At 30.1% G+C, this 13,786-nt stretch overlaps 1 protein-coding gene and 2 long non-coding RNA genes across 3 annotated transcripts; all 3 read right to left on the bottom strand.

The window, feature by feature from the left end:
• Positions 1 to 218: 218 nt before the first annotated feature.
• On the bottom strand, positions 219 to 2,637 carry LOC107903720 (V-type proton ATPase 16 kDa proteolipid subunit-like). Its single transcript, XM_016829867.2, has 3 exons — positions 2,350 to 2,637; positions 1,488 to 1,773; positions 219 to 573 (listed from the first exon to the last, which is right to left on the bottom strand). Exons 1-3 carry the CDS (start codon positions 2,426 to 2,428, stop codon positions 441 to 443), a joined length of 498 nt encoding a protein of 165 aa, XP_016685356.2. The 5' UTR covers positions 2,429 to 2,637; the 3' UTR covers positions 219 to 440.
• A 2,958-nt stretch (positions 2,638 to 5,595) lies between these two features.
• On the bottom strand, positions 5,596 to 6,351 carry LOC107902926 (uncharacterized). Its single transcript, XR_005908007.1, has 3 exons — positions 6,140 to 6,351; positions 5,948 to 6,056; positions 5,596 to 5,857 (listed from the first exon to the last, which is right to left on the bottom strand). It is a non-coding gene; the product is annotated as an uncharacterized lncRNA (long non-coding RNA).
• Positions 6,352 to 6,838: 487 nt separating this feature from the next.
• LOC121212702 (uncharacterized) lies at positions 6,839 to 8,153 on the bottom strand. The gene is made up of 4 exons (XR_005908006.1): positions 7,999 to 8,153; positions 7,536 to 7,875; positions 7,083 to 7,251; positions 6,839 to 6,981 (listed from the first exon to the last, which is right to left on the bottom strand). It is a non-coding gene; the product is annotated as an uncharacterized lncRNA (long non-coding RNA).
• Positions 8,154 to 13,786: the final 5,633 nt, after the last annotated feature.

The raw sequence follows: 13,786 nt of genomic DNA, 5'->3' as shown, positions 1-13,786 counted from the left end.
TCATAATTGTTGGTTTTTTTAGTTAATAAACATTAAAATTTAAGATACTAAGTAGTGCTAATAAGAATGGATTTTGAAAAATGTAGTGTATGCTAAATGTAAATTGAACTTTTTAAAAATTTCAGGCATTATTTAACAAGTAGTGTGATATTGTTTTGATACATCAATATTGATACGTACCAAAAATAAATATATCCACCAACCATCTAAAAGCTATGGATTAAATACATAGATATATTATCTCTCCAAAATTAATAGTGTTCCACACACTGCAAATACACTTACCAAACAATAACCATACAATTTATTAGAGAGAGAACTCAATTCTACTTCTACCAAGAGGAAAGAGACACTGCTCATTAAACCCACCACTTGATGTCCAATCATAATAAACACGATAAGTAATAAAAGAATACTACTAAAACAGCTCTACCAGCGCTTTACTCTGCTCTAGATTGGCCAGCCCGAGAAGACAAGATGATGCCCACGATGAGGCCGTAAAGAGCCAAAGCTTCAGCAAAGATGAGGATAAGGATCATTCCAACAAAAAGTTTTGGCTGCTGTGCATTAGCTCTGCAATACCAAATCATACACACATATTCCACACAAATTAATTGGAAGTACATGTTCGATTTCATCAATCATTCAAAATGTTTTCCAGGATAGCAGCAATAGATCAACAGAATCACATAAGCTCATATCTAACTGAATAAATGGAACCGGATCATTGTATTATGTCAACACATTATCAGTTTATCATTAATTTTCTTATAACTCAACACACTCTCAGAAACTATCACTTCGATCAGATTTCATAAAGGAAAATTTCCAGACCCAGAAATGCATCATTCTAGTAAAAGGCATGACTAGAATTGAGGGCAGCACAGTTGTCTGTGAAGCACGGACAGTTTTTCTAGGACAGCATCCATGTCTTGGACTTGTCTGACATGGACATGACTCTGGAACAGCAAACTACGTGTAGGACATGGGAGGACGCGTCAAAAAATAAAAATAAACATGGTCAAAACAAGGTCAAGACTCAGCTAGACATGTCCGAACACGCAATCATTTCATTCCTTTATAATAAAGTTAATGCTTTGACATTCAAAAAAAATTCTAAAAAATCAGAAGCTATTTGCATGTTAATGTGTAATTTATAAGTATTATATTTACATTTTTATCATATATTATCATACTCAAAACATTTATTTAATTTTTTTGCTATTCTCCTGCCATACCATTTCCTAACTTCTAGAAAACTCACGTATCACCATGTCTATGCCGTACGCATTGCGTGTCTATGTCGATGCTTTCTATAAAGATATTAAACCAAATACGGGAGGCGCATCATGCTAGTAAACTATACAAAGACATTAAGCAACCATTAAAGACATAAATCAATATTTACACGGCCAACTACTTCAAGTGTCAATCAACAATAGCAGTGTCATAAGTCAGTTAAAACATAGGGGTTAAAAGCAGCATACCTGACACCAGCATCACCAACAATTCCGATTGCCATTCCAGCTGAAAGCCCAGCAAGTCCACAAGCAAGACCAGAGGAAAGATGGGCATAACCATCAAAAAGATAATACGATTTGGCCTTTGGATTGATGCCAGTACTAATAATAACAGCAATAATCAACCCATAAATACCCAAAACACCAGCCATAACAACTGGAACAATGGATTTCATCACCAACTCAGGCCTCATCACACCCATTGAAGCCACACCCACACCGCTCTTAGCCGTCCCGTATGCAGCTCCCATACCTAGATTCACAAATTAATTTCGTTTTTCAATTTAAACCATGCTGAGTTTACTTGAATGCAATCCATACCTAAATTCACACACTCTCTCTCTTTTTAATTTAGACAAATTTTCAGTTTATTTAAATGCGATTCATATAAAAATTCACAAATTAATTTTTTTTTTCAACTTTAAACCTGCAGTGCAGAGTATATTTGGATGCAAAATTCTTATTAGATCCACATCTAAAGAACTCTAGTTTACGTGAATTGTCGTTTAATTCCAATAAAAACTAAATCTTCGAAGTATCAAATTATCTCAGCTGAATCAAAGTAAATTTATTTCAGAATTATTCATATCTCACCATCAAAGATCCATATCAATCCATATCATAAGCCATCAAATGTATACACAAATTTACAATAAAAACCAAAGAAATCATTTTTTTTCAATTAGTTCGTTTAATAACGACACAAGGAACTAGTAATACGATCATCAATTCTCCATCAGACGACCAAAAAATCGAAATCACGATTGATCTAATAATTAAAGAAAAGATAAGATAAATTTAAAAGGGAGGAAAGGTAAGGAGTGATTACAGGAGAAGACGAGAGCGGCGGCGGCGCCGAGGAAGCCGAAGAAGGGAGCCGTTTCATCGCCGCTGAAAGTAGTAGACATGGTGAATTTAGTGGATCTGAGACGAGGTGTTTTAGATCTGAGGTAAACGTAGTTGATAGTTGCTTTGTTTCCAGAGAAATTTTTTTTTATTCACACTCTGGTTTGAGAAAATAAAAATATCAGACACCGAATTTTTATAGTCCCAACTCCCAACGGGCTTCGTTGCTCAGGTTGTCTTTTTTTTTTTTTTTTTCCTGATAATCGAATTTTGTCCATTTTAAATTTCCATTTGTTTTATTTTTTTATTGAAAAAATTAATAAGAAACATTTTTATTTGTAACATTTTTAAAAGATAAAATAAGAGGGAAATAGTAGTTCATATATTAAATTGAGATAAAATTTAAACACCAAAATAAATAAATAAATAAAATTTGAATGTGTTGAATGACAAATTGTTACTTAAAACTTTCTTCTTTCTCAGTTAATGGGCTAAATGGCCCAAATTAAATCATTGGGCCAAAGCTTTTTCTTTATATATATATGTTATTATTCGTTAACTGCCACGCTGATAAGAAATATGCTTAATTCACAGTTTGCCTTCTAAAGTATTTTCATTTTCCCACTTTAGTACTTAAATTTTTGTCCCAATTTGATATCTAAAAAATCACTTTTGAATTTAGTACTTAAAGTATGCCTCCGTTATATTTTTTAGTTTATTTTTTGAAACACGTTAAAAAAATTCGATAGTCAATCACCAAGTGCCATGTGATAACTTTATGTAAAAAAATAAATGTTTTCTTTTATTAAATGTATATACACATTAAAAATATATGAAAAATATAGAAAATATAGAAAAAAAATTATAAATTATAAAATTAAAATTAAAAAAGATAACTAAAAAGAAATTAGTTGAAATTAATAATATTATTACAAAAAATGTAAGAGAATTGTAAAAAAATATAAAAAAATTGTAAAAAATATTTCTAAAAAATTTTAAAAATATTTTTTTATAAAATTTTAAAAAGTTATTTAAAATTCAAGGTTTTTTTCAATTACTTGAAATTTAAATATATTTTTTAATTTTTATAACAAATTTCAATTTTTATATATTATTTTGAATTTTTAAAATCTATAATTATATATTTTAGAATTTTATAAAAAAATTAAATTTTTTTAAATTTTTATATATTATATATTATTTTTTACATTTTTAATTAATATAATATATATAATATTAAAAAATAAAAAATAGCACATGGCGTATTCTAATAACACCACATGGCAAGTCAATGCCGATCAATAGTCAGATAGTACTGGTCAACGGTTGGTCAAAGTCAATAGTATTTTTAATATTTAAATATTTAATATTATAATTTCTTATTTTTAATTTAATTTTAATACTTTTATTTTAAATCTAATTGTCACGTGGCATTTTTCATTGGCCAAAAAAGCCATGTGGCATTTTTCCATTGGCCAAAGTGGCCTAATATATATTTTTTAACAGCAATTACAAAAGGGACCAAAAATAGAGAAAATTGATACTTTAGGTACTAAATTGGGACAAAAAAAGTTTAGGTACCAAAATGGAAAAATGAGTATACTTCAAGGATTAAGCCGTGAATTAAGCCTAAAAATAATTGAATTTGAATCAAACATATGTGTGGAATGTGTTTGATAAAGGCCTGTTTGTGAAATTTAAAGATTTTATAAATTGTGTATGAAATAATTACAGAGGAGTTAGTATTTATATAGTGTTATTAGAAAATTTTAATTTGACAAGTAAAATTAAAAAATTAACATATCTACACATTTTAATTTTTGATATGTTTTTAGTTTTTTTCTATATCTTAAATGAAACATGTGTTACTCTTAAAACCTTTTTAGTGGAGTTAAAACAACTCTAATGGTAATGTAGTAAATGGATTTCCTTTTAAGATATGAATTTGTTGTATAACTATAAATTCAAATAAAATAACATTTATTTCCGAAATACTTGATATTACTAAATATTCGAAGTGAAATTTTCTTTAAATAATTAAAATATAAATTAACCCCTTAATCAATAATTAATAATTAATCAACTCTTGTTGAACTATTAAGTGATGACATGGAGGCTAACATCGATACTGTGGCAATTAATATGGAATTTGACAAGAAAAAATGTTAACATCAAGGGTTTATTTAATTTTTTTAATTATTAAAAGCTTAAAAAATTATAACAAATTTAGAAAATTTTAAAATTATAGAAATACTACAGAACTATTAAAATATCACTAAAAATATGAAAGAATTAGAAAAATATTATTAAAATTATAAAAAAATCATATAATTTATTAAATATTATAAATGTAACTCTTAAACCCGGTCTAGACGTTAGGCTGAATTTGGAATATTACATTGGCTACCGAAATAGCCTAGTAAAATTATCAAAGTTTTTAAAATAGTTCCTTTTTAATTAGTCGTTTATCTTAGTAGAAAAACTTAGAGTGCGTTTGGTTCGCTGTATTGGATTAGAGATGTATTGGATTAGAGGTGTATTGGATTAGAGGTGTAATAGCAAATCAACTGTTTGGTTGAATGTAATGGAATAGATGCGTAATAGTAATCTTGTGTTTGGTTGAATGGAATAGAGGTGTAATAGCATAGTGGAAAAAACTAAAATGACTAGAATACCCTTAGCATAAATTTATTTTGGTAAATGATTATTGTTATTGTTATTTAAATTTTAATAAGATTATTATTATCAATAATAAATATTTTAATCATATTTAAACATAATTATTATTAAACATATTTTAATTAAAATATATAATTTAATAAAATTCTTAATAATTACCAGAAATTTGTTTTGGTAAATTATTATTGTTATTGTTATTTAAATTTTGATAAGATTATTAATATGAATAATAAATAATTTAATCATATTTAAACATAATTATTATTAAATATATTATACTTAAAATATATAATTTAATAAAATTCTTAATAATTAATATTCTTATATGAATTTACTCAAATCATAATATATTATATGATACTATAAAAGATAATTTGAAATAATTAATATTAAATATATTTTAATTAAAATATATGATTTAATAAAATTTAAAATAATTATAACTAATAAAATTTAATAAGTAAGAATTGAACTCTAAAAAATAAAAAAAACATAACCATATCGAATTATCATCAAGAACTCGATTGAATTTACAACAATTTTGAATTAAACGGAAGTACTGCCTCAATATCTCACTTTCAACTAAAAATATAAAGCAAGCATTCAATAGAAGAAATTCAAGCCGATACAATATCTCTTTCACCTTGCTCTCAACTCCAATTGGCCTTCCATGAAACCGATTCTTCACTTCAAACAAAATAGCTCACCAATCTAGCAGGAAAACGAATACTGTCCAAAGTTGCCATTGAAAATAACCTCCAACTTCATGTGTCCATTCCACAAGTTAAGGGAAAAAGCAATCTCTGCCAATTCTGGATTTATATGATGCATTGATAAATCAGGAAATAGAAGGCCATGAGGTAAGGTTGCTAAAAAATCACAATGAATCAAAAGTAATTTACCTCTCCAGGAAGGCTAAATTGCCAAGAGCACATGTTTCCTCTAAAGCACCAAAAACCAGAAGACATATTTGTTGACAAGTTGCAGTACTGCCTCAAGATCTTAGTTCAACTACAATATAAAGCAAGCATTCAGCAGAAGAAATCAAAAGCTTACTTGTTCCTCGTTTTCAGCAGAAGGGAATCTCTACTTACTCTGCCTATGTCATGAGCACCAATGCCAGAAACTAAACAATGAAGCTGAATGATGTCCATCACTGATCCAATGAATTAAAACAATCAATGCAATCAGCTAAATTCAGAAAAACAATTCAGAAAAACAATTACATGACAATGAAACATGAAACATGAAATAGTATAAGAACAATTTTATTACCATAATCCAAGTTTTGGTTAGTTCCCATTGCAACAGTAACATAGACACAGAAACATGCTCAATCATAATGACAGATACAAACACAATAACATCAGTCGAGGAAGATTACCACCATTTGATTGATACGCATGAACCCCGCAATAGTACATTCAATGACATAGAGTTGCAACCAGTAGCTAAGGTTAAATCCAGACGCACCATTGGCAGTTTCTAATGAAACTCTGAGTCGGTTTTGTACACCTCTTCTTAGACTGCCTACGACTCTTTCCCATTTGACTATCTCTAGATTTCAGAAGGATGACTTACAAAGATCATCTATGTGACTGTGTCTGTTATACAGGGCTACATAAGAACTAATTGTGAATTACCAGCAAGAACAAGGAAACAAGATGAAGTTTATAATTCAAGAGTGAAAATAATTCAACAAAAAAGTGAAAATAATCCAATTTATCTGTCCGCATCTATCCTTCCTACAATTCACCTTTTAACAATTATAGACCTAGTAAGAAACCTATAACAATCACAAAAGGTACCAGCACTACTAAACAAACCCACACCAAAATAAAAGGATAAGCATTTACAAGTATTCTGAACAAGATCCAAGTTATTAAGCAACTTTCCCATGTTTAGTTGTTACATGGCATGTTGAACATCTGCTATTCTGCAAAACTCCAAAAACAAAGAGTACTTCAAAAGCTACTTCAAGGTGTAATTCATAATTTGACGGGACACTAGGATGCGAGATTGGAAAGAAAAGAGTACCTTTGTGCAAAATGGTTAAAATATAACTGTAGAAGCTAAAAAGAAACTACATATATTTCTACAACTTCTGCTTTGACCTCGTCCTCATTCCAATTTTCTCATTCTCATCTAGTTTGGGAACTACGTTGTCTTCAAGCTTTGTGCCTCCTTCTGACACGTCTTTCATTGGCTACAGAATAAAAACACTTATGAACCGCAAGGATACAAAATAGAAAGACTGAAAAAGACACCCAAAAACAAAAGAACCTGATCAACTTGTATAACTATTATGAGAAATTTAATAACTTGATCATAAATGGGGAATGCTACTGTTAAAGACCCGGGGAACACAAATGAGGGGAAAAGCAAACAAAATACAAATGCACATTGTAAATAAGAGCCTAGTAAAATGTTGATACTGTCATCTGCATGCAAGAAAAAAGGAATTTGCATATAGCTAGAATCAGCCTTTACCTGATAGGGCTTGGTAACTTGAGAAACCTTCCCCAAATGTGCTTCTTGAACAATTACTGGATCCCCAGATCCACCATTCTCTCCTGAAGCACTTGCAAGACTGCACATTCCTCCACTTTGAGGAATACCCTGCATTGATTCTGCTACAATATCCTGCAAATGATCAGTATTTCCTAGATTGGAAGAATCAACTACAACCTTTTTTTCAAAAGTCTCTTCCAAAATCTCTGTTATTTTATCAACAACCAGTGCATTAGTCTCATCAGCTCCTCCTTGACTCTGATCATATGACAATGATACAGGCTGATCTGGAAGCGAATTTGGTTCAGTTGAATTTACACTGAAAAACAACAAACGTAATTGTAAACAAACCTCAGTTATCTGAATCAAGAAATAATCAGAATATCAGCACATGGTTAAATAACATGCCAAAAGAAATCAATATAAGAGCAGAAGTGGATACCTGTGAGCACAATCCTCTTATTGAATTACAGAAGCATCTTTTGTTTGCCTCCTTTTTTTAGTACCACGTGAAGGTGAGCTGTCAACTCTTCTTTTCCTTCCAGCTTGAATCCCTTCTTCAGATACTAAAGACTTTCCCACATTGCTTTTTCAAATCCAGATTCCAAATGATGAATTCCTCCTTGACTCTGATAGAAAAAGGAGAAATTAAATGAAAATTTGTAACATAGGGTAGAAAGAGTGAAGAGAAACAGAGGGATTTTCCATTACTCGAGTGGCGAGCTCGAGAGACTGAGCGTTGTCGACGATAGAACCAGCGATGGCTACAGTGACAGTGGGGATATCGTCGGCTTTTTTGGTTTCACTGGTTGAGAAGAAGAAGGTCGACTGGTTGAGAAGGCAATCGAAAGAGTGGCAGAGCGAAAAAGAAAAGAAAGGAAACGGAGGGAACAAATCGGCAGCAAAGAGGCATAATGGACTGGGAGGAAATCGGCAGGAAACAAAAGCAAAGAAATAAGGAAGGAAATCGGATGAAGGAACAGAAGAGAAACAAGGGGATGGGGGGAGGGCAAATCAGGGAGGTGATGCTCAATCAGTAGCTAATCTGGGCAAAGAGGGGGGAATAGAAATCGGTGGTTTTCACCGATTAAGAAGGTAATGGATTAGATGCGTATTACCAATACATCAAACCAAACGACGTGTTAGAGAGGTATTAGGTGGGGCCCACCGATTAGGGGTGTATTGGCTTAGCCAATACACCAAACCAAACAAGCTGTTAGTATGTTGTTTCTTTTCCATTAAAAGACACAAGTTTCAAAAATCGATTGATTTTAACATTTTCCTTGTAATAGTGACTACTTTGAAAACTTCGTTGTTTTTCAATTCGTATACTTTTCAAAAAACCCATTTACATGACATCGTAGTGAAAAAATGATATTATGTTATAGTTTTAATTTTAAAACCAAATTCCATGCATCTTTAATTAAATTTGAAATTTCATTAACCTAACCAACCTATTTGCCATGCATGCCAAAATTAATCGAAAATCTAAGTCTTATGCAACAGTTCAAACAAAAAAATAAAGTTCTCAAATAACAAAAAATATAAATAATAAGACTAAAATAATTCTTAAAAAAATTTTAGACGAGCCCTCCGAATGTTGAGTCCACGTCCTAACCTTGTGAGTTATCTGAAAAAAAAGGAATTAAGGGGGATGAGCTTAATAAGCTCAATGCGAGTCTAATCACAAGAAAATCAATGCAAAATAGTAGATAAGGCATACATAATAACAGTTCCCAATACATTCTCAATCATATAGCAAAGTAGAATTCAACAATTCACTTGAGCATGCTTATGAATGTTAATGCAATACAAGTGTAACAGAAAAGTTCCTACCTATACTCCGCTACACTCCACAGTAAGAGTTTCCTTGAACTCTTCCGTCCCAACACTTCGTTTTATGGATGAACCAAATGTGCAAATAAACTACAAGTAAATTTTTTTTTGGATGAACCATCAATGATTTAGATAAAAAGTTTGCAGACAAGTTGCCAATAAGTTTTGGATGAACCACCAGTAATTTGCAGATAAACTGCTAGTAAAAATTGTGGATGTTAAAAAATTATTTTAATATTATTTTTGGTGTTTACAGCATGCTATTTGATATGTGTGAAAATTTCGTGAACTAATTTTATCGTTTAATTGCTCAATTTGAGAAAAATGATTAAATCGCGTAAAATGCAAAAGTTGCATTCTACTTGCTAAAGGTGTCAGATAACCTTGGATTTTAGATATGATGGCCTTAAATGGTAATTAGACCATTTTAAATGCTAGTGGACTTATATGGACATTAAATGGATAATAGTAAATGATTTATAATACGGTTAGTTTAGTACTTTGGTTAATAAGGTTAATATTAATAAAACAAAGCATAAAATTTTTCTTTTATCATCTTCCTTGGCTGATTATTAAGATAAGAAAAGCCAAAGCTTTAGGTTTCCATTCGGCTAGGCTATTTCAAGTAATTAAGGTATGGTTTTTGATTCCTTTTTAATGATTTTTACGTTTTTAAGATCGTTGCTTTGTATTCTAGCTAGCCCGTACCTTAGATTTCGAAACTGTTAAAGATTTAACATGTTGACATTGTTGAATGCTTGAGTAATTTAATGATTGATGATAGATTATGAAGGTTTATTGATAGATTTAATAGTTTTGTAAAGTGATTTTTGACAAAAATGTCAAATAATGATTAATTTGTAAAAATGTAAAATGTTGTGGTTAAAAGTGTAAATAAATTGAAAATATGGGCTACTAGTAATACATTTTAAATTTAAAATGTGGTGGTTAAGTTGAATTGTGTGAGTTTTGTATAATTGTGAAATAGGGACTAAATTGATTAAATGTGTAAGTTTAGGGGCTAATGTGTAAAAATGCCCAAGTGTGTATTTTTGGACTAAATTGAAAGAATATGTGATTGAATAAGTTAATTTTGAATTCATATAAATCAATAAAGAAAGAAAGAATTTGGATTTATACCGGGGGAAAAGCAAGGTTATCGAGTAGTCGACCCGATATGACAATTCCGAATACGAGGTAAGTTCGTATAAGTAAACTTAAATGTGTACCTATCTATTTGATGGATGAAATTGAGATAGCAATTATTCTATTGGATAAATGTTGATATATTAAATGAAATGTATAAATTGAGTAAGGCAAGTTACCGAATAAGACCATAGCCGGGCTATGGCAATTGAATAATAAGACCATAACTGGGTTATGGCATGTGAGTGAAAGACCACGATAGGGCCTTGGCAATGTATGTGTAAGACTATAGTTGGACTATGACATTGAAAAATCGATAAATTTGTATCGTAAGCATTGGTAAACTAGAGCGGTTTGATAAGAGTATTGATGAGAAATAGAAATGTATCGGTACAGGTATGTACGGAAAACTATTTAAGTATTGAGTTAGATGAAGTTGAGAACTCTTGAATCATAATAGGGATAAATGCTATGATAGCTCATGATTTGATGTTTTGAATGTTTACGATATTATCCAGTTTGAATTGCTAATAAATGTTGTGATTATTTCATGTTCACATACGGACTTACTAAACTTTATAGCTTACTTTGTTTAATTTTTGATGTTTTATAGTTCTACGAAGCCAACTCGAATCCAGAAATCGTCAGAGACTTCATTGCACTATCGATAATCTATTTTGGTACTTTTGAAGTTATGTATATATGGTATATGGCATGTATAGGCTTGTGTCAATTTGGTTTGTTTGTTGGATGTGTATTTGGCCATTTGTGTTGGCATAAGATGTTAAATTTGATGATGTTTTATGAATGTGCAATGGTTCTATTTTAATGTTTGGTAATAGACCTATACTCAATGAATATGGTAAAATGATTATGTATACAATGAATTGGTTTAGTTAGATGAATTATATATGTGAATTATGCTTAGTAAAGCAAGATAAATAGATGGTCTATTACCATATTTGAGTAGGTAAATGGTATGGATTAAATCAATTCATTAAATAAATGAATATATGTGAATTATGCTTAACATGTGAATCCAGCCAAAGCAAGATCAATACTTGTATTCAATTTTATAGTAGCATTAGACATACTTAACATGTACTTAATAAGACAGGCTGTAACACCCCAAACCCGGCCCAGACGCTATGGCTGAATCCGACATGTTACATTGAAGTGTTTTAGAGAAAACCGTGTTTTCATTGAAAACCCTTCTTAAAATAAAAGAACATCTTAAAAATAAACTCCTTTCAATCACTTGTTTGAAACATAAGTGTCGAAACCATTTTTAAATCGAGTTTTGGAAAATGAGAATTGACTTTAAGAAAAACGAAAATGGGAGTCGCCACCAATCTTTTTAGGTGTTATTGGATCACCTTATAAAATGTTTTGTTTTAAAACATTAATTTTGGTCTACGAAAGTCGAGAAAAAGGATTTGGGAGTCGGTTACGTACGAGGAAGGGTTAGCACCCTCGTAACGCCCAAAAATTGCTACCTAATTGATTATCAAGTGTCTTTAATGTCGGAAATTTGAAAGTTTTAAGATGCAAACCTCTTTTAATTAGAATGTCTCAATTTTGAAAATTAAGGCTCACTTATTTTAAACGAGTCAAAACATCACATCCAGTAAGTTAGGACACAACATTTTAAAACCTTCGAAACTAATCTCGTCTTTCGAAAATTTTTATCTCGAAACAACAAAACGTCATATCCAGTAAGTTAGGACACTATGTTTTGAAATCTCGAAATAATTGTTTAAGTTTTGAAAACTCAAAATCACTTAGAAGGGTGCTTGACTATTCGAATTCAACGAGAAAAGTCGCAACCCAGTAAGTTAGGGCACTACCTTTCTCGAAGTTTCCAAACATCAAGCATTGCCTTTTATTTTTTTTAAAAAAAACCTTGGAATATTATTTTAAATGACGTTTTAGGATGACATATTAATGCATCATGAAGCATAGATGTACAAAATATTCTAACATTTCCATACAAACATAAATAATATCATTAAGACAAAACTAAATAAGATGAATATACGTTTAATGAAAAAAATAATACTAGGGTAAATATAAGATAATAAACAAATAAAAATATGAGTAAACTAAAAGAAAAACATAATACATGCAAAAATTATACAACAATATATATCATAAAATAGCATATAAAAGAAATAATTACACATAGCATATAATAAAAATGAAACTATGCACAAATAAGATAAATGACATACACTAAAAAAATGAATAAATAGAACATTTACAAATTATAAAAATATAATGCAATAGTTTAAAATACATGAAATGATAATATAATATATATACATGCATAGAAAAATATATTTGAAAATAAACTATATAAAAAGGTTAAATATTATAATATATAAAATACATAATCAAATGTATAAAAGATAGGAATAAATATACATATTTGAAAAATGAAGAAATTAAAATAAAAAAGGGTTGAAAAACTAAGATAGATGAAGAATAAAATAAGAACAAACCACAGAGAGTAAGAACGCAAGAGGGAGAGAAATTTGAGTGAATGCTCTCAAGAATTCTTATTGCTTCCCAAAACTCAAGTGATTTACAATGAAGGGAGAGGCCTCTATTTATAGTTGAGCCTCCCCAAATCCAACGGTACAGATCAATTACATCAACGGTTAAGATTAAAGGATATCTACAAATTAAATCTCCAAGATTACAAGATCATATCTTTAAGATTGCATATCATATCTAAGATTGCATATCATATCTAAGATTGTATCATATCTAAGATTGCATATCATATCTAGGATTGCATATCCTTAAAGATTATATTTCCATATGAGTCAAGCTTATAGATGAACCTTAAATCTTTTCAAGTAATGGGCCATTCCGATTGGGCCAAATTATATGTTTGTAATTTTGTACTGGACTTGGACTTTGTTTTATTTTTATTTTTTGGGGATTTATTATTTTAAATACTGAAATGGGCCGAGCAAAAATGGGCTATTACAATAAGATTTGATGGAAACATGTCACTTAAAAATTTAGTTGCGGAAACGTAGAAAAGACATACTATAATTTAAGAAATCCATGCTCAACTTCTCGTAATTACAATGAAAATAAAATAATAATTCAAGTAATAATAACATAATGAAAACCTTATTACAATTTGATCTGAACACACTTAAAAAGAAATAAAAACTTAAATGCTTAAAAAAACCAAGTTCGAATTATCTTGCTAGCCAACCACCCAGAGTCCCTCC

Source organism: Gossypium hirsutum, chromosome A13 (genome assembly GCF_007990345.1).
Source record: "Gossypium hirsutum isolate 1008001.06 chromosome A13, Gossypium_hirsutum_v2.1, whole genome shotgun sequence".
In the NCBI taxonomy this organism is placed as follows: domain Eukaryota; kingdom Viridiplantae; phylum Streptophyta; class Magnoliopsida; order Malvales; family Malvaceae; genus Gossypium; species Gossypium hirsutum.
This window is presented reverse-complemented; position numbering and strand designations above follow the sequence as displayed.